The following is a 25,922-nucleotide window of genomic DNA, read 5'->3' as shown; positions in this document are numbered from 1 at the left end:
CTCTGCTTTTTTGGTCCCAAATTTTGTGCTTTTGTTTTGAGGTCTAGATTTCTAAGAGTGGATATTTTTGTCAAGAACAATTTACCAACTGAACTAATTTACATTCTATGGGAGGTTTTCTATTGCTAAAAAATGTGAAACAATCCCCATCTAAGCAGTTGTTAATCCTTATGAGAGTATAATTAAAGATACTTTCTACTAAGAGAAAAAAAAAAAGAAAAATGAATAAGAAATACTATCCGCTTAGTCCATCTGTGTTGCTATAATAAAATACACAAGGCAAAGTACTTTATTAAAAAAGTTTTATTTAGCTCACATTTCAGGAAACTCAAGAGTATGATTGGCTTTTGCTTGCTTCTAGGGAATGCTTCACAGTAGATGGCATTAAAATGGTGGCAGAACATTCAAGAGTGGCCAGCAGCACCATGGAGAAAGAATAAGAGTACCTGCTCTCTTGGGAGCTCCCTGTGAGAGGAAGCAAATACTCCCATGACAAAGGCATCAATCTCTCTTAAGACCTGGTCACCTCCCACTGGGCCCCATCTCTTAAAAGATTTCACTACTTCCATATTACTAGCCTGGGGCCCAAGACAGTATAAGAATACCTAGAGAAGCCCTATCTGCATGCATGTAAGTTTACCATACTTTTCCTGGAAAGTTCATTAACCAATTATGTTGGTATCATCAAGTACCATCTGTTGTAAACCACCACATAGTAAGAGTTCATGAAGTATCAGCAATATGGCAGATACCAGGTTTCCTTAAAACCTCCAAGTTGTAAGGAAAACAGAGTCTACAAAGAAAGGCAGAAGGTAACATGTGCAGCAAGAAGTGTTCATTAGGCAAATAGAGGTTATATTATGAAACAATAAACTGACTTTACCAAAGAGCTATAAAGAACAAACATTCTCAAGATGTTAGAGGTAACAGAAACAGTACTGGTGAAGGAAACATTCTGAATATGCACATGAAATTTCATATATATATATATATATACATATATATGTGTGTGTATATATATATGCATATATATATACACACACACATATATATGTATGTGTGTGTGTGTGTGTGTGTTTATTGAAAGTGGTAGAATTGAAATGGTAATGAACAGGAGAAAGAGCTGAGAGGAACAGAGGAACTTCTTATTTGGGACAAAATTTAAAGTATCATGCTAAAATCAATACATGATTTTAGCAGTTGATCTGACAGCACAAAGGAAACCACAAAAATTCTCCTCTCAATTTATTGCATGTAGAGGCATGTACATGTGTTTCATAGTTTGTGTGTGCATGTCCATGCCTACAGACATATGTATTCAGGAGTGTGTGTGGAGGCCTAGAGGTTAGTATCATGTGTCTCTACTGTTTTTCCTGTTTTTGAGACATGATCTCTCACTGATCCTGTAGGCCACTGATTTGGCTGCATTGACTGGCCAGAGATCTACTGAGATCTGCCTACTCTGACTGTACAACACTGGTATCACAGACATATACTGCCATTTGTGGCTTTTTATGTGAGTTCTGGGAATCTGAACCCAAGTACTCATTCATGTACAACAAACACGGAAGGAACCATCTTCCCAGCCCTAACACAAAAGTTTTAAAATTATTTATTAATACAACGAAGTGTATTATTAAAACAATACCTTTTAACATTGTCCAATTTCTTTAATTTTATAAATAGAAATATTAGAAAACCTGAAAAGTACTTACTGCTTTTGCTACTTTGTGTGTTCTTCTTTCCTCTGCCCTCTTCTAACCCTTTTCTTTCACCCTTTCAACCCCTTAACATTAGATAGGAGAGAAAAAAAGATAACAGGTGTCAGAAAGGGGGAAACAATGTTATAATCCTGTTGAATTCCTTTGTACAACTTTTCTTCCATGTTAGGATATCTCATTTCTTCTTTGCACATGATTACTTAACAAGTCACAACCAACCACCACCACCACCAACAACTCAACCCACTTCTAGGGGCCTGAACTTTTATATATCCTCTAAATAGAGTCCCTGGAACTCCAAAAACCACAGAATCACAGAAACTATCTGGAGCTGGTAAAAATCCATTCCCTGCTGGAGCATGAGGCAAATCATAGTCAGCTGCTGTGGACAATTTTAAACAGTCCCATATTCCATACCTGGGATTAAATGAAAACATATTCTTATACTATTTGTGATGGTTTGTATAGCGTTGACCCAGAAAGTGGCACTATTTGGAGGTGTTTCCTTTTTGGAAGAAGTATGTCACTGTGGGTGTGTGCTTTAAGACCCTCATCCTACCTGCCTGGAAGCCAGTCTTCTCCTAGCTGTCTTCAGAACAAGAGGTGGAACTCTCAGCTTCTCCAGCCCTACATCTGCTTGGACACTGCCATGCTCCTGCCTTGATGATAATGGACTGAACCTCTGAACCTGTGAGCCAGCCTCAATTAAGTGTTTTACTTTATAAGAGTTGCCTTGGTCATGGTGTTTGTTCAGAGTAGTAAAACCCTAATACTTGTGTGTGTGTGTTAAGAAATAAAAATAAAAAATTGTCATTACATACTGTAATTTTTCTTATGTCTTTAAAAATTTTACAAGTAAAACTGATTTTTAATATTGACATAGATTGCAGCTTTTCTGCCTGTTAGTTTACACTCCTAACACTATCAATTTGTGTAAAAATTGTTTTTAATAAAAATATTATTTTGTGTATGGGTTGGAGTCAAGAGGACAACTTGGTGGAGTCAGTTCTCTGCCTCCATCTTTACTGGGGTTCTGGTGACTGAACTCCAGTCTCCCAGTTTGTGAAATAAGCACCGCTATCAGCTGATTGAGCCATCTCACCATTTCTAGCTTAATTTTGAAGTAGAGATGAAGCTCTAGAGAGTTTGTTTAGCATGTATGAAGCTCAGAGTCTTCTGAAGTCCTCCACCATAAGAAAAATCAGTAAGACAAAACTGATTATAATGGTTTTATTTACAATTATTGTCACATTTTAATTACAGTAGAGCATTTATTTTTTTGTAACATGTCCTCCTTCCCTGCAGAAAAATAATACAATCAGTTGTGATAATGCAATGGAGATGTCTTTATAGACTTTCATCAGAAGTATAAAAATACTTTATACTTTTAGTGGTATTTCTCCTAGTGTGGTTTGTATACATTTTTTCTTGAAACTTAATTTGTTTAGCTTCCTGGCATAATTATTTTGTTCCCTTAACATACCAAATATATACCATACAGACATATATGATGTTAATTATTTAAGGTTTGTTTATAAAGCATATTTTAAATTTTAGCTTAATCAACTGAAATATATTTTCGTTTTAAGATAAGAGTCTCATGTAGCTCATGCTGACCTAGAATTCACTATGTAGTAAGGGATAACCTTGAACTCCTGATCGTCCTGCTTTCACCTCCCAAGTGCTGAGATCACAGGTGTGAGCTATCATGAACAGCTGAGGTAGAATAAATTGACTTAAGGTTCTAAAGTTCTCAGTGCAAAGAGATGACTGACTTCTTGCTGCATATTTTTAAAATACCCCCTTGGATGTTTAATGGGATAATCAGATGGCATCTCATTAAATATGGTTTAACAGCAAAAAGAAAACTTCATCAATGGAACCTTAAAATAATAGCCTTAAAATAATAACCTTAAAACATGCACTTTTTTATGGGTTACCTAATATACATAGAATGTACTTCACTTTCAGAGTTCAGAAAATCTTCACATGTATAAGTTAGAAATCCAAAGGGAATCAGTCTCAACACATTTTGATAGAAATCTCAGTGAATGGCAACACAAATTTGATAGAAATCTCAGGGAGTGGCACAGAAGACAGAAAATGCTGTGAACAAAAATATATGCTATTGTTTATTATAAGTGCTGAGGATGGATCTTGGGGCCTTGGGCTTGGTGTGCAAGTGACCTACACCTAGCCTTATCCCCAGCCCAATAATAAATGCTCATATATACTTTCATCTCTGGTGTGAATCTGCTGTATGAGAATGCATTGTCCCATGTGGTATCTTCTCCCCAAGTGGTAGACACTCTTTTGATGAACTTAACAAAACACTGATCAGTACAGAAAGGATGTAAAGACTTCCATGGAATGAACTGACAAGTGATCTTTAGCACTTACCTGCAGACTTCTAAAATCTCTCACTACATAAAAAATTGAAACAATCTACAGTAGGTACAAATTATATACATTTATTAATAATTTTAAATAACACTCTTGTATAAATTCTTTCATATATTCAAATCATACACAAATTTAGAAATGCATCATGAAGCCTAGTACAGCACACATATGAGACATGTTTTTAAATTTTGGGTTAGGATTTTAGTGACATAATTGCAAGTTTAATTTTTAGAAACATACCCTAATTGATTGGGCTGATATTTAAGAGAAGAAAATGCTTGTGCCTAGCATTAAAAGTGGAATAGAAGTCCTTTAGCTTTGAGCAAGCTTGAATTTGAAGCTCTGGGTTCATTCCAGGGCTGCTGAAGTTTCTGTGTCTGCATAAGTAACAAGGAAGATCCTTAATGTCTCTGAAAAAGTATCATTCAAACCACTAATGTTTTAATGACCCACAATCTTTAGCCATTTGATATTATTTGACTTCTTCAGATTGATCTTGTGTTCTTCCTGCTTCGCCATTTGCTCAGAGTGAAAGCAAACAACAAATTAACCTTCTGTCACCTCCCCCAGCTCTACAACACAGACACCAAACCCCTTTCAACTCCTAAACCATTTGCTATGAAAAGTACCAACAGACTAAAGGTATTTATTTGTTTGTTTGATTGATTGTGTATGGATGAGGTCACAACTTCTGTTGCCCTAATGATTGCACAGGATTCTTTTAACTTATTCTGAATATTGAATATTTTGTTAGCGAGTTTCCTTGAATGATGCAGAGACGCAACTACTACCCACAAACCACTTCAAACTATAAAAAGCCATAGAGAATCATCAGAATTAATTTTATGTTTATAAACATAAAAAAAAACCCCAAAGGACCAGGGCAAATGATGAATAATAAAGCTCTAAGTGTCTCTCTTATTCTAAAACACATCTTGACGATCAGATAACCCAAATTAACTGGTAGATCAGTAAGTATTGCTTGGATGATTAAGAATTCTGGAAATATAAGGACTAGGGAAAAGTCCTATCATTTGGGATTTAGATAGTCTTGTTAAAAAACAAAATGAAACAAAAACAACAACAACAACAAAAACCAAACCAAAACAACAATAAAGACCTATCCTCCCAGCCCATGTCTGCCCTGTTGCCCTCCCTTAGAATCTAAGTATCCCTGGGAAAAAATAATGTACTGGGTCCACAGCATGTTCATATAAATAAGAGAATTTTATTATCATTTTGCTTTCTCTATAACTGGAGAGGCTGTAAATAAGAGAGTCCTTGGAGGCAATGTAAGGGTTAGTGGTGATAAGGGAGGTCAAAGACATGGTTGCCACTGACTACAACATCCACCGATCAGAAATGCACAGGGCTTTTAAGGTGCAAACATCAGTTTCTTCATAGCACTGACATTCAATTCTCATTAAGGTTCATGAATGTAGTATATTTTAAAAACATTTTCTCCTGTTCTTAGACAAAAATTGCTCCAGCATTAGGCTTTGCAGAGGACTTGTGACACTGGGTGGTGATGCCTCCAGAGGAATGAAAACCCTGCAGTATGTTTTACTCTGGTTTCCTACTCTACTTTCAAGGAGAGATCACCTCATGGTCGACCTTTATAGCAAAAATATTTCTACAAGCAGAGCACTGGGGTCACTAAATAATGTTATTTAAAACACATTTTAAGGCTATACTTTTTCTTTATTGTTAAAAACATGATTTAGGAGCAATTAACAGATACTTGATAACTTTGTGGTTTAGTTTCCGTGTTATCTTTTAAGTTCTGTATCATGGAATCTCTATTTAACTGGAATTTTGACTACTTTTGGCTAAATGCAAACATTTAGTTATTGGGTGAACATCTCTTTAACCAATGTTTGGTTTTTATCTCCTTCCCATTATTTTAGCAAGAAATGGGGTATCAAGGGAGGCAGCCCCTGTGCTCAGTGCTTTGGAACTGTGTGATGTACAGTCAATATAAACCTGTGCTGCAACTGCTAGGAAAAGTCTGCCTGCTCCCCTCCTCAATTCAGAAATTCACTCCTTTTAATGAACTTAATAGGCAGTTTTGCCTCCTCATCATTAATCCTGTCTTTAGGTAGAAATACACGTCTGTTCTTTCAACAAAGTCCTTAGTAGCTATGTGACCCTGAATTGTGCCTGTGAGTTACATACTTTCCCTTCTTCCACACACATGGTGGGAGGAGTACACTCGAGAGGACACAAGGAGTCGATTAGAAACATCTGCAAATGGAATGCTCACTCAAGCCTTCTAGGGCTCATGGCTAGTAGATTTATATGTTATCACATAGCAAAATGACAATAAAGTAGAGGTGAAAATTGATTCCGGAAATAATAATAATGATGTGCATTGTATAGTGCTAAACAACTTAGACTCTCTGTGCCACGGTTACTTCATCTATGAAATGAAAACAAGACTACTTCCTAAGGAGGCTACGGTGAGGATCAAAGAACACACATGGAAAGGTGTTTTGTAAATGACAAAGGTCAATAGAATATTAATATATTTTGTAATTCTAAGGATTAAACCCATAGACTCATATGCTAGGCAATCAATCAGCCGCTTGTAAATTGTTTTGGTATGATGAGATGTAATGTCTACCTTTATAAAGACAGCCAAGTATGCAGAGCACACTCAGGTTACATGGATCCTCTAGTGTACAGTCATTTCTAAACCCTGAGAAAAAGGTGGGTCTCCTACAGAGGCTGACCAGAGTCTACATTTTTCTGAGCAAGTATGCAAAGGAGTCTGAGTTTCCTAGGTCTAGTCTCTTGGTTTGTTTTCCCCTAACTACTTCATAGTCTGAGTCACCTTTCTTGGCTCTCAATCCACAACCTGTGATACATAACAAATGAAAGCACTTGGCCTCAGGGAAAAATGGCATCAAAAAGCAAGGACTAAATACACAATCAATCATAGTGACCCTCTGCCCAGAAATGAAGATGGATGAACTCTAGCACTGAAGAAGCCAAACATTCCTCATGATGCATGGGTGACAGGTTATGCTCTAATGTCAGAGGCCTTTATTATGGCAGATATGGGAGGCACATAAATATTTCATGGGCATAAAAAACGCGGGACCCAAAGTGATGTAATGGCTTTTCTTTTTAATTTAAAATTTCTATCCTTTGGAAGACTGTCTTTTACATTCAGGAAAGAAGTCTTTTCCTGAGGATGTTTACACTGGGCATTGTAAAACAGAGTGGCTAATTAGGTGTGTCTGGAGAATGCAGCCTGTGTTCCAGTTTCACAATTGCAGACTTCAAAATCTATTGCTTGAATCTATGGTAAGTCAAAGAGCACATGACTCTAGGTTGAGAGAAGAAAGATTAGAAATATTTGACCTCTTATAAATTTCAACAGTGTCCAAGTAGGGACTAAAATGACTGATGCTCACCAGAGTCCCAGCTCTAGCAATATTGTCACCTATTTTACAGTATTTTAACCAACTTCCCATATCTTCTTTTTACAACACCAGTAACTGCTATACAGATAAAGTCTAGATGATAAAATAGGACATGATTTTTTTACAAATAGATACAAGTACAATGTTGACCAGATAATGCTACATTAATTATGTACACCTTGTTTCTTAGAGGCAGGAACCTCTCCAAGGAGGACCACCAGCTTTCTGCTCTCTGGGTGCTGTGCCTGCCCTCACCATGGAAGCTTATCCTGTGCTTTAACTCCATTCTTGAAGGAGACTCTTGGGAGGAAAGCCAAACCCTTTTACAGAACTTCTTGGGACCTTTCTATCCTTAGTCTATACACAACCAAGATTTTTTTTTAAACTGTGGTATAGCCTAGATATCATCTCTTCCTCAGTTATATCTCTTAGTACAGTAAAATGAACATAATCCCTGCCTCTCTTTTATAAAATATGTTTCCAAAATGGAGATGAAGTCTTCCATCAGTCTTTCCCCTCCACATCAACATTCTGTCATACCTGGTGAGGTTAAGACTTTCTGAGCAGTCCTTTGAGAGGTCAGGTAGACTTAGGCTGCTCTGTGGGAGTCAGCCTTTCCATACACACATGTGGTTTGCTACAAAAATATACTTTACTTCAAGTCCTCAATGATGACAAGTGCTTCAGATCTTCATTGGAAAATTAAGAGCAACAGACAGGCAAAGCGCACTACAGTTTGTACCTGAACATTTGCACAATACCCTTTTCAGCAAACTCTACCCAGGCTCTGTGCTGTTTTAGTGAGCACTGTGTTCTGACAATCCAGGAGGACAACTCAGCTTCTCAGGCTTTGTAGTTATGAATGGGCGTTGTCAGGGTCAGCTGCCCATTGGGAGTCACTTCATTGGCATCATCCTCTAACAATCCCGACACATCTGCATTGGGGATGCTGTCATGGTAGCTGCTGAAACTGATATTGTCTTCTTTCAGCTCGATGGTCCAAAAGGGAGCATTGAGTTTCCGATTTTGGTACTCTCGGTACATGTACACAGCTCCTACAAATCCCATCAGCAGCACTACCACAATGATGATGACTGTCAAAATGATGATGTTAAACTGGGTCCATGATACATCAGCAAGAGCTGAGGTGCTGTTTTCAGAAGAGCTTACTGAAAAGATAGTCTGCAGGGTTGTGGGGGCAAATGTACTATTTATAACAGGGGTGGGCACTGATGTGGTCAAAGAGGCATTGGAAACCAAAATGGTAGAACCTTCAGGAGTTGGAACAATAACTTCTGAAAATAAAAACAGAGAATGAAATGTAAAAGACAAAATTATCTAGTTTTGAGAAATTATAAAAGAAATACACATGAGAGTGAAAGTTGATATGGAATGTTGACATGGTATTCTGCTTACAGGAATGCAAGTTAAAAATAATTTTTAAATAAATTCGATGATAAAAATGAAGTCTGGATAGATCATTTATTACATCGTAATCCATGTCTGATCTTCAATGTGTGTAACACACTAAAACTTTAGAAAAATTCTAACACAGAAGTTTTCCATCCCTTCCTATACATGTATAATCATGAACATTTCTGCAAAGGCTGAGAAATGTGTCACCACCAAATTCTAAACCACATGGTTTAAAATGACAATTATCTGACTTAAAATATATCCAGCACATATGATGCCTTTTTATGAAAGTAAAATTCGCCTTAAAGGAAGTATAAACATCTATTCCAGCAAACAGAATTTAATGCTTAGAGTTGCTGTCAGACAAAAGAGAAAGGAGGTTTCCTTTAATTCCATGTGTGTAGAGAGTTCTTGCTTTGTTGTTGAATTATTTTATAATCAAGGAGCTACATTTTAGACTTCTTATGATAGCATAGCTCAGTGGAAGGATGAAAAGCTTTGGACTAGGTTAGAACTAGGTTTGGACTATAGGTAAGTCAATCTCTTAGAATTTTAGATTCTTCATCTGTTAAATACAAATAGTAATGTCTACTTCACAGAGTTCTTGAAAAACTTTTTGTGTACTTTAGTGAACATTATGGGTACTCAATAAAATTATAAGAAACATAGCTATTACTATTCATCACTGCAGTCTACTACATCAATTAACATTAAAACAGACAAAGCTTGTATTCCTTCATGGCTAAAAACATCCCATCACAATCCTATCTTCTTGGCACTTTTGTCTGGCCACATGGTGCAATGCTAAGTGACAGCACTTTTAGCTAGTGATGTGATTCAATCTTATCACTATAGCAGAATACCAAAATATGGCAGAAAGATGCCACTGGTCAGAGGCTAATGGTACCTCAGTTCAGTAATCAGTGTATACTGGAATTTCAAGAATTTTATACAGAGCCGGATTTAATCTTTTTGTGGAATACTAGTCCCTGAATATCCCTAGCCCCTTTTGAATTCATAACTTAACCTTTTCTAAATTCTCACTGAACACTCCTACAAGAAACACTCAATCATATGCTTTTTATTTTAAAATTCAAAGGGAATATTAATAAGATTTCATCTACCACACATGGAGCCATGTCAGCTCAAAGTGTGAAGAGGCTAGAAAGAACTCCAGTTTCCCAGATGGAACTTCAAAATAGACTTGAATATAGGTTCGTTTCAGAAAAGGTCTTTGATGATCACTGAAATAATGTGTCAAGAAGCAAAAGAAAAGAACTTTCAGGACTTTTCAATTCTAACAGACAGATAGAAGAAGGGAAACATGACCGCACTTGGTCTTATTATCACAATGACTTGGTCTTGGTCTTCAAATTTCTGGAATTGATGCTGGAGGATCAGGAGACAATAAGAAAGGAAAGAAACCTCTTTAGGCAAATACCTATCAAAATTTATTTCCAGAAACTCCTCTGGTGGACAGGAAGGTTTACAAAGCTAACGACAGCTGTCTTCAAACATTCAATGCTAGTCTCAGATAATCAATGTGTAATCTTAGTTGGAGTTTTACCTTGCTTGATGCAGTTTCTCTGAAGGTCTCGAACATAGCCTTCTAGGCATTTCTCGCACCAGAACCCAGTGGTGTTATGAAGGCAGTTGATGCACTCACCACTCTCAGGCTTGCAAATCTTTGGAGTTTTAATTGGGTCCACATGGCCATGACATTCACACCGTGTGCAGATGCTGTCAGAATTGTAATAGCCATTTTCACATTTATTGCAGTTCTGGCCTGTGTAACCATCTTTACACTGGTCACATGTAGGCTCCAACTTACCAGATTCTAATAGAATAACAGAAATAGAAATAGAAAGAACATTAAAATAATTTAGTAAAGTCTCAAGCTACATTTTAAAAAAAAACAGTAAACTATTTGCTCTCCAAAAATTTTTAAAATCTTCCCTGGTATCTTCTCTCAAGAGACATACAGAACCAATAGTCTATATAGTTTATTAACTTTCCAATGTATTGAAGGAATGATGGGCCTGTCCACAAAGCCTACTGAAGTAGGGGATAAAAGAAATATGCTTTCACTAGATGTTTCAATGACGATGATATTACATAGAGTGTGAGTGTGTGTATACTGCACATGCACTGATCCATATGGGCAACACTGTGTGTTTGTATGTCAGAGGACAACTTGCTTGTGTACTCTCCATCCATCATGTAGGTTCTGGGGATCAAACTCAAAGATTGTCAGTTTTGCTAGCTTGTATCTTTACCCACTGAACTATCTCGCAGGTCCTTACAAAGTTTTAGTTTGTTTGCATGTTTATTTGTTATTTTTAAAATTTTTTTCCTTTGAGGCATGAAAGACTACATAAAATATGGCTTAAGAAAAAACTTTATTTCTTGCTTCCCTAAATGTTGATACTCATAGGTGCCTTTTTCTTTTCTGTGGTGCTGGGTATTAATCTTGGACCTCTTCCATGGAGGGCAAGTACCCTCTGTCACTGAGCTACACCCAAGACCATTATTCTCAGAGTGCTATGCTTGGTTTCTTTCACCTTTCATTCTATGTATTTTCCTTGGGTATGTTCACTTGTTTAATCAACAATAGAAAATGTGTATCTCCAGTCCATCTCTCTCTTAAATTACAAACTGCATATGATATACAAATTGCTTGTATAACTGGGTCTACAAACATTTCAAATTAGATGACTGTCCTCAAACAAGTTTCGTGTATTTTAGTGAATGGTCCCAACATCCATCCACTTGCCTAGGTACCCAGACTAAGAAGGAACTCTCAGTCCTCCATCTCCTACCTGCCTTTGGGCAGTTATCAGTTCATTCAGTGATACATTAAAATATTCCTAATCTACTGATGTGTCTCAACTCCAGTGTTATGCTCCTGGTTAAGGGTGTCATCATTTCTTACTTCTAGTTCTCTCAATACTTCCCAAGGCTTCTTTACTACAGTATATTCCTACAGTCTTTATGATCTTCAAAGTAAACCCTAATACACATATTGCCTCCCTAGAGAAGTTGCTACAATTTTAATGGCTTCAGAACTAAGTGAAAATTTAATAGAATTTTCTACTGAAAATTTTCTAAGCCCTGCCTACTTTTCTTAGCTCTTCTCATTTTTCTTCACACTTCATCATTTACTTTGTTTCAAGCTTGTCAGATGACTTAGGACATTCCCAAAGAATGCCTGTTTTCTTCTCTCTAAAATGTCATCTATACTGTTTGCCTACATGGAGCATCCTCTTGCTTACCTCTAGTCATTTTACAGATACAGACTGAAACAATTTAGGTATTACTTCTCAGAAGCGCGAGAGTTTGTACCTGATTTTCTGTTTAGGTTAGAGTTATTCTATGTTCACCCATACCACTTAACATTTAAGATGTAATAATTGGATTAGTTGTTTATTTCACCAATTAAACTATAAGCTACTTGTGTTCCATTACTTTCCGTATTTTTGTAGTATCTGACATACAGTATCTGTTCAACAAATGTTTGCTACTTACATAATTTTATCTTACATAGTGGGAACATACTTGTTCATACTTATCTGCTCTTTTCAAGTCTCTATATGATTTTTGTTTGGGCTTCTCAATTAGATTTGACAAGTGATTTTTAATAGGAAATTGTAAGTTAATTTCTTAGAATTTATAAACTTACTAACAGAATAATAATGTTCTCTAAACACAGTATTTCATTACAGAAAGAATAATTTACAGTGAGGATGAAAGCTGCAGCAAGGACTCCTCCTCAGACTTTGGATAAAACATGAATCAATTTGTCCATGTTATTAAGAGTTTTATTTGAAAAACAATTCATAATTTGTCGTCTAAAGTATATAAGTCAAGTGTTTTGAGTATAAGCCACAAATGTTTTGAGTATAAGTGATAAACTAATTTAGCAATTATAGTCTCAGTTGGTCATGTGGCATCAAGTTAAGCTAATAAACTCAGAACTTTGATTATCTGTATTTCAAACAAGGACTTTAAACCAGAAATTCTTAATTTGCATAAAAACAATGACAACAGAATGAATTCAGAACTCTTGCAACAAATGATATATAAGAAAAATACTCAACAAAAGATTTATACTTTTTTAAAGAAGCTTGTAACTCACTATGGTGCCATGTTCTCACTTTTATAGGTAACAAAAACTCATTTCAAAAAATTGTAGATAGATTGAAGGGTTGAAATTGAGGCTTGTGAGAGTATTTCATTTTCTAATATTTATACTCTGTAGACCTCATGAGATGATATTCAAAATCTGCCTCCTGTTTTATTCCTCTTCCCTTCCCTTTGCTTCTGCCACACTTAAATTCTTTGCTCAGATCAGTGATTTTTAACATTCATGTTATGCTTTTGTTCTTGTTTGTCTGTTTTTAGAGAGTGTCACACTGTGCAATCAATGAAATATACCCTTCTCCAAGTTCCTTTTGGTAATGGTGTTTTATCATAGCAATAGAAATCCTTAGACACTCTCTTAGTGCACTCATTGTATTATAGACTTACTCATTATAGTGAACTTATTTGTATGTTGTTTGAGCATTAGACCAAGTGATCTGTAGTGGTAGTTTAGCTAAACTGCTTTGTGTTCCAATGGGTTGCATACATGTACCTACCCAAGCATTATCTGGATTCTCGGAAAAGATACACACACACACACGTCAGTTAATTTTAAATATTTCTTGACTAGCTCAAATTCAGGTATAGAATTATAAGCTTTTTAGTTAGTATAGGTAATTGAGTACTTTATCTGATTGACAAATATGATGGACTAGATGTTAATTGTATATTATACTTTATAATTTATAATTGTTATAGTTATGTTCAATTTATCTAAGAGAAGAGGCTTTTTAAAAATTTAGACAGAAAAGGTGAGGTGTTAGGGATTGATTCTAATGTATTAATCTGGCCTCCCAAATCAAAAATTTATGTGTTCAAATGCTAAAGGTCCTTGTCCCCAGTTAGTTTTTGATTGCTCAATAAATAGCCAAAAGTAAAACCATGCTTTTGGGCAGTTATCAGTTCATTCAGCGATACATTAAAATATTCCTAATCTACTGATGTGTCTCAACTCCAGTGTTATGCTCCTGATTAAGGGTGTCATCATTTCTTACTTCTAGCTCTCTCAATACTTCTCAAGGCTTCTTTACTGCAGTATATTCCTACAGTCTTTATGATCTTCAAAGTAAACCTGAATACACATATTGTGTATTCACAATACACAATATATTATATTATGGTGGTTCCTCAGGAAATTGGAAATAGTTCTACCTGAAGACCCAGCTATACCACTTTTAGGCATATACTCAAATGATGCTACAGCATATAACAAGGACACAAGCTCCACTATGTTTATAGTAGCCTCATTTATAATAGCCAGAAGCTAGAAACACCCCAGATGTATCTCAACAGAAGACATGGATACAGAAAATGTGATATATTTACACAATGGAGTACTACTTAGCTAGTAAAAACTTCTAGCCTTAGAAACAGTGATCATGGTAGTGTTCATGGAATTGTGTTTAATTCCTTGCTTGTTCTTTGACTATTTGTGTTTATTGTCTTGCTGTTCCTTGACTATTTGCATCTATTGTATTGCTAGAACCTCAACCTAGAACTGACCTTAATACATGCATGTAGTTAAAATGGTATAAAAGCAAAAAGGAGGGTGAATGGGATAGTGGGTTCTAGGGAGGGGAAATGGGGAAAGGAGATGACATCTGAAATGTAAATAAATAAAATATCCAATTAAAACAACAACAACAAAAAACCCCAATGACTTCATAAAATTTACAGGCAAATGGATGGAACTAGAAAATACCTTCCTGAGTGAGGTAACCCAGTCACAAAAGAACACACATGGAATGTACTCACTGATAAGTGAATTTTAGCCCCAAAGCTCAGAATACCCATGATACAACCTACAAACCATATGGAGCTTAAAAAGAAGGAAGACCAAAGTGTGGATGCTTCAATCCTACACAGAAGGAAGAACAAAATAATCACAGGAGGTAGAGGGAGGGAGGGACAGAGGAGGAAGAGAGAGAGGAGGGAAAGGAAAAAGGGAGTGGGGTCAGGTATTGGAAGGGACAGGAGAGAAGTACAAAGGGTCAGGAAATTGAATAGAAATATGTAGTAGTGGAGGATGGGGAACTGGGGTAGCCACTAGAAAGTCCCAGACACCAGGAAAGTGAGAGGCTGCCAGGACCCAACAGGGATGACTTTAGCTGAAATACCCAACAAAGGGGAGACCACCTCCAGTAGATAGACACAGACCCCAGTTGAGGATAGGGCCACTCACCCATCTCAAATTTTTTAACCCAGAAATGTTCCTGTCCAAAGGAAAGACAGGGGCAAAAAAAAAAAAAAAAAAAAAAAAAAAAAAAAAAAAAAAAAAAAAATGGAACAGACATTGAAAGAAAGGCCATCCAGAGACCGCCCACCTAGGAATCCATCCTATGTGCAGACACCAGACCCAAACACTATTGCTGATGCCAAGAAATGCTTGCTGACAGGAGCCTGGTATGGTTCCTGCCAGCACCTGAGCAATACAGATGCAGATACAGCCAACAATTGGACTGAGCCAGGAGACCCCAATGGAAGAGATAGAGAAAGGATGAAGGGAGCTGAAGGGGATTACATCCCCATAGGAAGAACAATATCAATTAACTAGACCATCCAGAGCTCCCAGGGGCTAAACCACTAACCAAAGAGTATACATGGAAAGATCTATGGCTCCAGAAACATATATTGCAGAAGATGGCCTTATCTGATGTCAATGGGAGGGGAGCCCCTTGTTCCTGTGGAGGCTTGATACCACAGCATAGGGGGATGTTTGGGCAGTGGGGCAAGAGTGGATGGGTGGGTGGGAGAGCACCCTCATAGAGGCAAATGGAATGGGGGAGAGGGTAAATGGGATGGGAGGTTTGTGGAAGGGGAACTGGGAAAGGGGATATCATTTGAAATGTAAACAAATGAAATAATAAAAATAAACAAACAAACAAATAAATAAATAGCCAACAGCCAATGGCTAGACAGATAGACTAAGACAAGACTTTTAGATTTGTGTGGGCTAAGAACTAGAAGAGAAGAAGATCTCCAGGGTTTGGAGTGAGGAGGATCAGACTTAGAGCTTAAAAAAAAAAAAAATCCAAAATGTGTAGATGAGCAGGAATGCGGCACCAGAAGAATCTTGGGCAGCAAAGACTAGGGGGCCACCCAGAAGGAGCCAGGGCAACAGAGATAAAATATAGAATAATTAGAGCCAGGAATACTGGAGGGAAATGTGTGCTAGCCTCAGGGAGGATTAAAACTGCTCAGCCTTTGAGCTAGTGAAGATATATTTAAAATTAACTGACATATGAGTGTATCTTTCATTTGTAAATCCAGATAGCTATTGGGTGGGTGTGCACATGCAACCTGTCAGGAACACAAAGCAGTTTAGCTAACTCACCACTACAGTGGTTCCTGAAAGTATCAAACGGAACTGGCTTAGTACTTTCTACCCCTATAGGCACATGCATGCCTAATTGGATTGCTCATGTCCCAATTTAGTCTCCGGCTGTGATCTATTACCTCTACATGGATACATCTCTAAGTGTCCCAGTCCTTACTTTTCAAGGCTCCATTTTGATGTAAGCTGTTCCATAAAGACTTTTCTGTGTTTCCCAGTAAGAACTATAAGGCTCTGCAAAGGTCTCCCAATCCAGTTTTACATATCTAATTCCTCCCTCCCCTGAGATGGTTATCTCCCTTTCTACTCACCCAACACGTACTATTGGCATATACAATACACTGGGACTAGAGATTAAATGATTAGAAATATAGATATCATCTCTATTGTAGTGCAGTGTATAGAAAAGGTATATAAAAACAAAGTCTTTCAAGCACATTACTTTTTACAGGGATTTTTCTTTCTACAGAGAACTTCTATATTTTAAATTCATTGTATGAAAGAGAACCCAGTGAGTCACTCTACTGAAGAATTATAAAACAACTCCAAAAGCAAAGCCCTACGTTTAAAAGAAATATTACTCAAGATGAGCCAAGAACTTGAGCAGCCAATGTTCTGATATACAAATCTTATAAAGGTCTTAAATTGCTACTAACAGCATGCTAATGTAGAGAATTCTTATATTTTCTAGAATTCTTTTATTGCAGATGCAAATTTAGATATTAACATGTAATTTTCATATTCTTGACTCAAAATGACAATGCTAACTTATTCTAAATATTTAATATATGCATACTTATACAGTGATAAATAACAATGTATGCTGTGTGGAAGTATCATCTTCTTCAGGAAAAACAAGAGAAAAACATCTCATCCCAGGGATAATAATACATCTTCACATTCTGTAAGTTCATACCCATAAGTTTACATACTACTTTTGACATTTTGTGTGTTTTTTCTATTACACTGAATGCTAATTAGAATCCATATCTTAGTTTCTAGACTTTTGTATTCTTTGTCTATCATAACAAAAAGCATGTACTAGGTGGTTATTCACCTATTTGTGGAATAAATTAATGATTTTTAATAGTTTCCTATGAAAAGGGAAACATACCAGTTCCTATTACTAGGCATAACAACGGACTTCCCAGATGCTGTCAAATGCTCCCAACTCCTGGTAATCACATGTTCATGCTTGGTAGAATAGGCATGAGTAAGTTAGTGGGGTATTGCAAACAGCTCTACAGCTTTAAAGACTAGATGATAAAATCCACCACGGCTTGCATTTTTCCTGTTTTTGGATCATTTACTTGTAGTAGATGCCAGCTACCATGTTGCAAGAATATTAAGAAGCTTAATGAAGAAGTCCATGTGATGACTGACAGAATCTTTTTGCCCCTAGCAGGCTGTATGAGTTAGCCATATTGAAAGCAGATTCTACAGTCCCAATTAAGCCTTCAAACTGCTGACTACAGTCCTAACATCTTGACTTCAGTCTCATGGGAAATACCAAGCCAACATAAACAATGAAAGAAATTTAAACTGAATGCCTCTGAAATTAAGCAAGTAAACAACAAAAATCATTTGTGATAAGAAGGAGATGAATCAAGGGAAAAATTGGGTCATGGGAATATTTATAAATTTTTAAAAAACCTTTTTGTTTAAATTTTAATAATATTTAAATAGAGATCAAACCTGGGGTGTTCTATTTACTAGGAAATAGCTTTCCCATGGAGCTTTATACTTGTTTCTTACAAATCAAATATCTAATAAGTGATTTGCATATATTACTCTATAAACACAATGATAACAAAATACAACTTTAAGATGAACAAAAAAATACCAAAAGGTATTTTCTTAACAGAAACAGTAAACTGGTCAATAACCATATAATTAGCCATCAGAGACAGACGAATTAAAACCACAATGCAATGAATGCCATTTCATATCCATTAGGATGGCCTTAGGTATAAAAAAGATAGCTAATAAGTGGTTTTTGAGTCTGTTGACAATTTAAAATCCTCATTTATACTTTCTAAAAATAATAATGTCAGGAGACAAGAAGCCATCTTGACCCAGAGGATTGGATGCTCTCTTCTGGTCTCCACCAGTACTGCACTTATGATATACACATGATTATGCACATGATATTCCACAGACACACCTGTATACTCATAATTAAAAACAAAAATATCTTAAAAATATAGGGTGGAGGGAGCCTGAAGACATATGATGTTCATCTCTGCTTTTAATACACAACATGCTTTGTCCACACAAACTCATATACAATATACATATTCTACCCCCACAAAATAATAACATAAAATTATGTTCTTATTTTGGAAAATCATCTGATACTTCCTTGTAGAGTTCAACAGAATTGATATATGACACAGAAAATTCCACTCCTGGTAACATGCCCCAGAGAAATTAAACCCATGTACACACAAACACTGGGGAATGTAGTTCAGAGGCAGAGTGCTTTGCTAGCACACACAAATACGTTCCCAAGCTCAATCTCCTGTAGTGGGGAAGGCATCCAACAACCACTGACTTGAGGATGTCTTAGCAAAATTTCTATACACAAAAATGAACAAAAATGTTAATAGCTGCATTACTTATACCAGGTAGCTTTTAAATGTCCACTAATTTAGGAAAGAATAAATAAAATGTGGCTTCTATTCCATTTACAACAAGAAGTATACTGTTAACTGATACCTGTTTCAATACGCATGAACATTGAAAATATGCTATATGAGAGAATCCAGACACATGCACAGTGTTGCCTAAGACATCTGAATTCTTATTTTATATATGGATTAGAATTTGATTGTAAATTCATAGAGAGTAAACTGTTGTAATTTTTTATAATTCACTTTCACTTATATCCTCTAGAACCTAATTCATCAATACAGTTTATTTCAGAGAAGGAAGTGACCTAGAAAAAGACCTTACCTATGGTGCAATTGCCTGTAGAAGTCACTGCTGAACACGGGCATCGACGGCATTCTTTTGCAGCATCAGGACTCTGATAAAATCCTTCTTTGCACTCTTCACAGTGTTCCCCTTTACTGTTTTCCTGGCAGTTTAAACAAGCACCTAAAAGAATCAAATTATTGTTTCAAAGTTAAGGAACTTTCAGAAATCCTGCATACATTAGGAAGACCATAGATTATACAAAAAAAAAAATAGCAGGAGTACTGTATAGTTTTTATTCTGTGTTATTTCTTAAAAGGAAGAAAGAAAGGAAGGGAGGGAGAAGAGAGGAAAGGAGAGGAGAGGAGAGGAGAGGAGAGGAGAGGAGAGGAGAGGAGAGGAGATTTAGAGATGGAGACAGCTCAGCTGTTAAAAACCTTTGCTGCTCTCACAGACAATCTGGGATCCCTAGCACCTGTGTGCCCCCTCACAACTGTCACTGCAGTTCAAGGGGGCACTATACCCTCTTCTGACCTCTTTGTGTACTAGGCACACATGCATACATGGAGACAAAACACTCATACACATAAACAAATAAAATAAGTAAATCTATTTTTAAAAAAGATTTATTACTTGTGTGTATGTGCCTAAGTGTGTTTCTGTGCAACATGTATGTGCAAGTGCCCTTGGAGACCAGCAGTGGGAATGGGAATAGGAAATCTATGAACTGGAGTTCCAGGTGCTTGTGAGCTGCCAATACAGGTGTTGGGAACCCAACGTGGAGCCTCTGCAAGAAGAGCAAATGCTTTTAATTGCTAAGTCATCTTTCCAGCCCCTCCTGATCTATTTCTATGAATTCAATGTTCTATGAGAGAAAAGTTGGGTATGTGATTCTAGTCACAACATGGCCTCATTGGTTGATTGTCTATATACTATATACCGATTAGCTTTGTGCAAAGAAAAAAATAAGATAATATATATAAATAGAAGAGTAAATAAATTGTGGTACTTTCATAGTTTGGATACTACTATGAACAATAATGAGCTACTCATGCATATAAACATGAATCTTAAAGACAGCATTGGTTAAAAAGAATGTCATATATAGGGAATATTTACTTTGTAGCATTTCAGAAAGCCACAATAGGGGTTGGAGAGATGGCTCAGTGGTTAAGAGCACTCTTAACCACTCTTTCAGAGGCCCCCATTTCAATTCCCATCACCACGTGGTAGCTCACATCATCTTTCTCTAGACCCAGGAGATCTGGCACCCTCTTCTGGCCTCCAAGGGCACTGCACAGACATGCATTCAGACAAAACAGTCATACACATAAAATAAAGTATATATAAAAAAGCAATACTAAGCTTATAGAAAAATACATAATATATTAAACCAAAAATACATACATAGTAAAAACTTTAAATATGGACAGAGACAGTTAAGGAATATTATGGATTATTGTCTCTGTGAATTGGGGGAAAGAATATATGTCTGAGAAAACAAGTGCTCAATTTCTTTTGAAATTTTTCATTTCACATATGTGTTGTAATGGCTATTCTTGTTTTTCACCTTAAGTACATCTGGAATTAACTAAAACTCAAGTGGCTGCATATACTTTTGAGAGATTTTCTTAATTAAATGATTTGAAGTGGGAAGATCCACCTTTAATCTGGACTATATATTCTGGTAGCAACATATATGAAGAACATGGAAGGACTTTTTTCTTCTTTACTTGCTTGCCCTTGCTCTTGTTAGCAGGTCCATTTCTTTACTGCTGTTAAAATCTACTTCTTCAGGATTCTGGTGTATACTGAAGACCAGCTGACACATCCAGCATTGTGGACTTTGCATTAGCGGACAGCCAATGCATGTGGCATTCTTTTCAACTGGACTATAGTCTGTAAACCACTATAATAAATCCCATATATTCATATACATATATATTCATTCATTCATACACATTTATTCCATCAATTATTTTCCTCTAGAGAACTCTGACAAATATAATAATTATATTATATGGATAAATATGAGGCAAAATGGTGGCAAAATATTTACAGGTGGATATATGAGTGTGCACATTAGTGTTTGTTAATTGATACCAGCTAGAGTCATTTGAGAAGAGAGAAACCTCAGTTGAGAAAATGCCTTTATCAGATTAGCTGTGTGGTGGTGTGAATTTCCATTGAAATATACTTCATAGGCCCCAGTGCTTGAATTCTTGGTCTAAAGTTGGTGAAACTGCTTGAGAAGGAGTAGGAGAAATAGCCTTATTTGAAGACATATATCACCTAGTTTTAAAAGACTCCAGCTATTCTCTGTGTGTCCTCTCTGCCTACTGCTTGAGGGCTGGACTGAGATATGAGCTCTCAGATGCTGCTTGCTGTTTGCTACTATACTACCCCAAATCAAGATGGACTCCAACTCCCTGAAACTATAAGGCCAATTAAATATTTTCTTCTATAAATTGCCTTGCTTATGGTGTTTTTACCAAAGAACTAAAAAGAAATCAATAAAAGACTCTAGGCAAGTTTCTATGACATTTTCTTTATTAATGATTGATATGGGAGGTTCCAGCCCACTGTGCAGGTAGCGACCCTTGGAAGTGATCTTGAGTTGCATAAGAAAGCAGGAGGACTCTTTTGAAGGGAAACGGGGGGGGGGGGGGGGGGGGGGAGGGAGAGGAGTGGATAGGGAGGAAGGAAATAGGGGGAGGGACTGGGAGGAGAGGAAGGAGGAGAAACTGTGATTGAAATGTAATATATGAAAGAATAGATTAAAAACAAAACAAAACAAAAACCTCAAACAACAAAAAAAGAAGAAAGCAGACTGAGCAAGCCAGGAAGAACAAACAAGTAAGCAGCGTTCCTCTTCGTTGGCCTCTGCTTCAGTTCCTGCCCCCAGGGTCCTGCCTGGTCTCTGCCTTGAATTGCTTCTCTGACTTCCCTCAGTGACAGAGTGTGACCTGAGATGTGAAAATGAAATAAACCATTTCTTCTTCTCCAAGTTGCTTTTGGTCATGGGGTTCATCACAGCAATAGAAAGCAAACTAGGACAATGAAAAGTGAAAACTAAAGAAACGGGGAAAAAGAAGGCAGAGTCCTGTGTTTTGGGACAACACTCCTTTGGCACTCTATGACAAAGGATTCTTGAAAGAGGCACCGCAGCACCACATCTACAATCAGACTTACAACTACTGCTACATAAGTAAATACACAAAAAACCAGGAATGTGTTGAAATTTTACAACAAGCTAAAAACAGCTGATGTTGACATTCATGAAGTCTTTCTGGATATACTTCTCTAACTTATGTAAAAATTTCAAAACTGAGTGTGGCAGAAAGGATAGGACTATAAGATAAAATGATATGACAACTGGGGCAAGATTTGAAAGTCAAAACATTGAAAATGTTAATAATAATGTGTGCTCTCAATTCTTAAAGGATTACAGGAAATTCTCTCACATCTCATGACTTACTAGGAAAGATATTTTTATGTTATTTGTACACTTAACTTTGATTCAACTGAATTTTTATGTAGATATCATCATTTAAAGTCACATAAAATATATTTAGTTATAAATGATGTTTCATAGCTCAAGCTAGTCTCGAATTTACTATTTAGTTGAAGCTGGATTTGAATACCTCTTGACTCCATCTCTAAATTCTGGGATTATCGGCAGGTGCTATCATGCCTGGGTAAAATCATGTAACTTTTTACACTTATGACAGTGTTGAAAGGTATTTTTCACTATATAGCACAATAGAATGTACTCGCACAGTGATAAAAACACTCTGAGACTGCTTTCTTTCTAAATCTTATATTCTGATGACTCTATAGCTATGAATTCTATAACAGTAAGTTTGCTTTTAAAAAAGTTTGCTTAACACTGGTCCCTTCCGATCTAGGCCAGAGCACTGGGCAGATCTTGGGTGGCAGCTCTGCCCCCAACCTCCAAGAACCCAGAGGAAGCGGGGATCCCAGGCGCTCTAACTCAGGCAGTATCTTAGGTAAGCAGACAGCAGGGCCCGCCCTAAACAGGGAGTAACTGGGACCCACAAGGACCCGGGAAGTCACTCTTGTCCTGGAACACTGGTTCCTTCTGGTCTGGGCCAGAGCACTGAGCAGATCTTGGGTGGCAGCTCTGTCCCCAACCTCCAAGAACCCAGAGGAAGCAGGGATCCCAGGCGCTCTAACTTGGACAGTGTCTTAGAAACTAGTTCTCAGATCTGAGGCCTGGATCAGACCTCTGCCAGGTCTGCTATTGTGTGGACCCCAGATTCCACCTGAGACATACTGGAAGTTCCACTCAACCCAGAGCCACAGAGGAACAACTGAACTCAGAGTGTCAGACAACATATCCTGAGATATTCTAGAGGAGACACTGCACCCAGAACAGCAGACACCTAGCTGGACTACTACCTTGGAGGCACCATATCCTGAGGCATCCTAGAGGTACCACTATAATCAGTGCAGCTGGAAAAGATCACAGAGACATCTGGGCCCCTAGGAGATCAGACACAAGCTAGATAACTGGAAAGACAGGCTTCAGTCAGAGACAGCAAGTACAGGCAGCACTGGAGTTAACCAGATGGCAAAAGGCAAGAGCAAGAACATAAGCAACAGAAACCAAAGTTACATGGCATCATCAGAACCCAGCTCCCCCATCAGAGCAAGCCCTGAACACCCCATCACACCAGAAAAGCAGGAATCAGAATTAAAATCACTTCTCATGATGATGATAGAGGGCTTTAAGAAAGACAGACATAAATAACACTCTCAAAGAACTTAAGGAGAGCACTGGTAGACAGATAGAAACCCTTAAAGAGGAAACCCAAAAATCCCTTAAGGAATTGCAAGAAAATGCAACCAAACGGGAAAAGGAATTAAACAGAACCATGCAGGATCTAAAAATGGAAGTAGAAACAATAAAGAAATCACAAAGGGACAATACCCTGGAGATAGAAAACCTAAAAAAAAAGGATCAGGAGTCATAGACACAAGTATCACCAACAGAATACAAGAGATGGAAGAGAGAATCTCATGTGCAGATGGAAAACATTGAAACAACTGTCAAAGAAAATGCAAAATACAAAAAGCTACTAACCCAAAATATACAAGAAATCCAAGACACAATGAGAAGGCCAAACCTAAGGATAATAGGTATAGATGAGGGGGAAGACACCCAACTTAAAGGACCAGTAAATATCCTCAACAAAATTATAGAGGAAAACTTCCCTAACCTAAAGAAAGAGATGTCCATAAATATACAAGAAGCCTACAGAACTCCAAATAGTTTAGACCAGAAAAGAAATACTTCCCGCCATATAATAGTCAAAACATCAAATGTACAAAACAAAGAAAAAATACTAAGAGCAGTAAGGGAAAAAGGCAAAGTAACATATAAAGGCAGACCTATAAGAATTACACCAGACTTCTCACCAGAGACCATAAAAGCCAGAAGATCCTGGACCGATATCATACAGACCCTAAGAGAACACAAATGCCAGCCCAGACTACTATACCCAGCAAAACTCTCAATCATTATTGATGGAGAAACCAAAATATTCCATGACAAATCCAAATTTACACAGTATCTCAACACAAATCCAGCACTTCAAAGAATAATTGGTGGAAAACTCCAACACAAGGAGGGAAACTACAACCTAGAAAAAGCAAGAAAGTAATCTTCCAAAAACCCCAAAAGAAGATAGTTATACAAACATATCTCCACGAATGTTAGCCCAAAAGCTTGCATTAGCGAAGACTCAACCCACAGACCACATGAAGCTCATGAAGAAGGAAGACCAAGAGGGGATGCCTCAGTTCTACTTAGAACGAGAAACAAAAATGCTCAAGGGAGCAAATAGGGAAACAAAACATGGAACAGAAACTGAAGGAGGGGCCATCAGGAGACCATTTCACCTGGGTATTCACCCCATGTACAGCCACCTAATCTAAACACTGTTGTGGATGGCTGGAAGTGCATAATGTGAGGAACATGATATAGCTGTCTCCTTAGAGGTCTGCCAAAGACTAACACACTCAGAGGACAATGCTCACAGTTAACCACTGACATGATCAGGGGTTTCCCAATGGAGAACTTAGTGAGAGGATTGAAGGAGCAGAAAGGGTTAGTGACACCAGGTGGAAAGCAACAATACCAAACAACCAGAGCCCCCCAGGGTCTAAACCACCAGCCTGGGAACACATAGGGAGGGACCCAAGACTCCAGAGGTATATGTAGGGGAGGATGGCCTTGTCGGACATAGGTGGGAGAGGAGTTTCTTGGTCCCATAAAAAAAAAAAATGAACACACAGTGGGGGGGGGATGTGAGGGCTGGGAGGGGATAGTGAGGGGGAGTAGGTGCAGTCACTGTCTCATAGAAGCATGAGGAGGGGGATGGGATAGGAGGTTTCTGGGTGGTGGGAGGAAGTAGGGTAAGGGGATAAAATCTGAAATGTAAATACTACAACCAATTTTAACAAGCGGAAAAAAAAAAGTCGTCAGAACCAACATCTTTAAAAAAAAATGTCAGCCCCCTGGGGGTGGGAAATTATTTT

The 25,922-nt window shown here is 37.4% G+C and overlaps 1 protein-coding gene across 1 annotated transcript in view; it reads right to left on the bottom strand.

Moving 5' to 3' along the window:
* Positions 1-4,171: 4,171 nt before the first annotated feature.
* Positions 4,172-25,922, bottom strand: part of Megf9 (multiple EGF like domains 9) — a 97,565-nt gene continuing 75,814 nt past the window's right edge. The window contains exons 4-6 of the mRNA XM_034502157.2: positions 19,398-19,541; positions 10,536-10,805; positions 4,172-8,847 (exon numbers count right to left, since the gene is read on the bottom strand). Of these exons, the coding sequence (XP_034358048.1) occupies positions 8,396-8,847; positions 10,536-10,805; positions 19,398-19,541 (866 nt within the window). The 3' untranslated portion in view covers positions 4,172-8,395. The remainder of the gene's footprint in view (positions 8,848-10,535; positions 10,806-19,397; positions 19,542-25,922) is intronic.

This window comes from Arvicanthis niloticus, chromosome 5, assembly GCF_011762505.2.
Source record: "Arvicanthis niloticus isolate mArvNil1 chromosome 5, mArvNil1.pat.X, whole genome shotgun sequence".
Taxonomy (NCBI): Eukaryota; Metazoa; Chordata; class Mammalia; order Rodentia; family Muridae; genus Arvicanthis; species Arvicanthis niloticus.
This window is presented reverse-complemented; position numbering and strand designations above follow the sequence as displayed.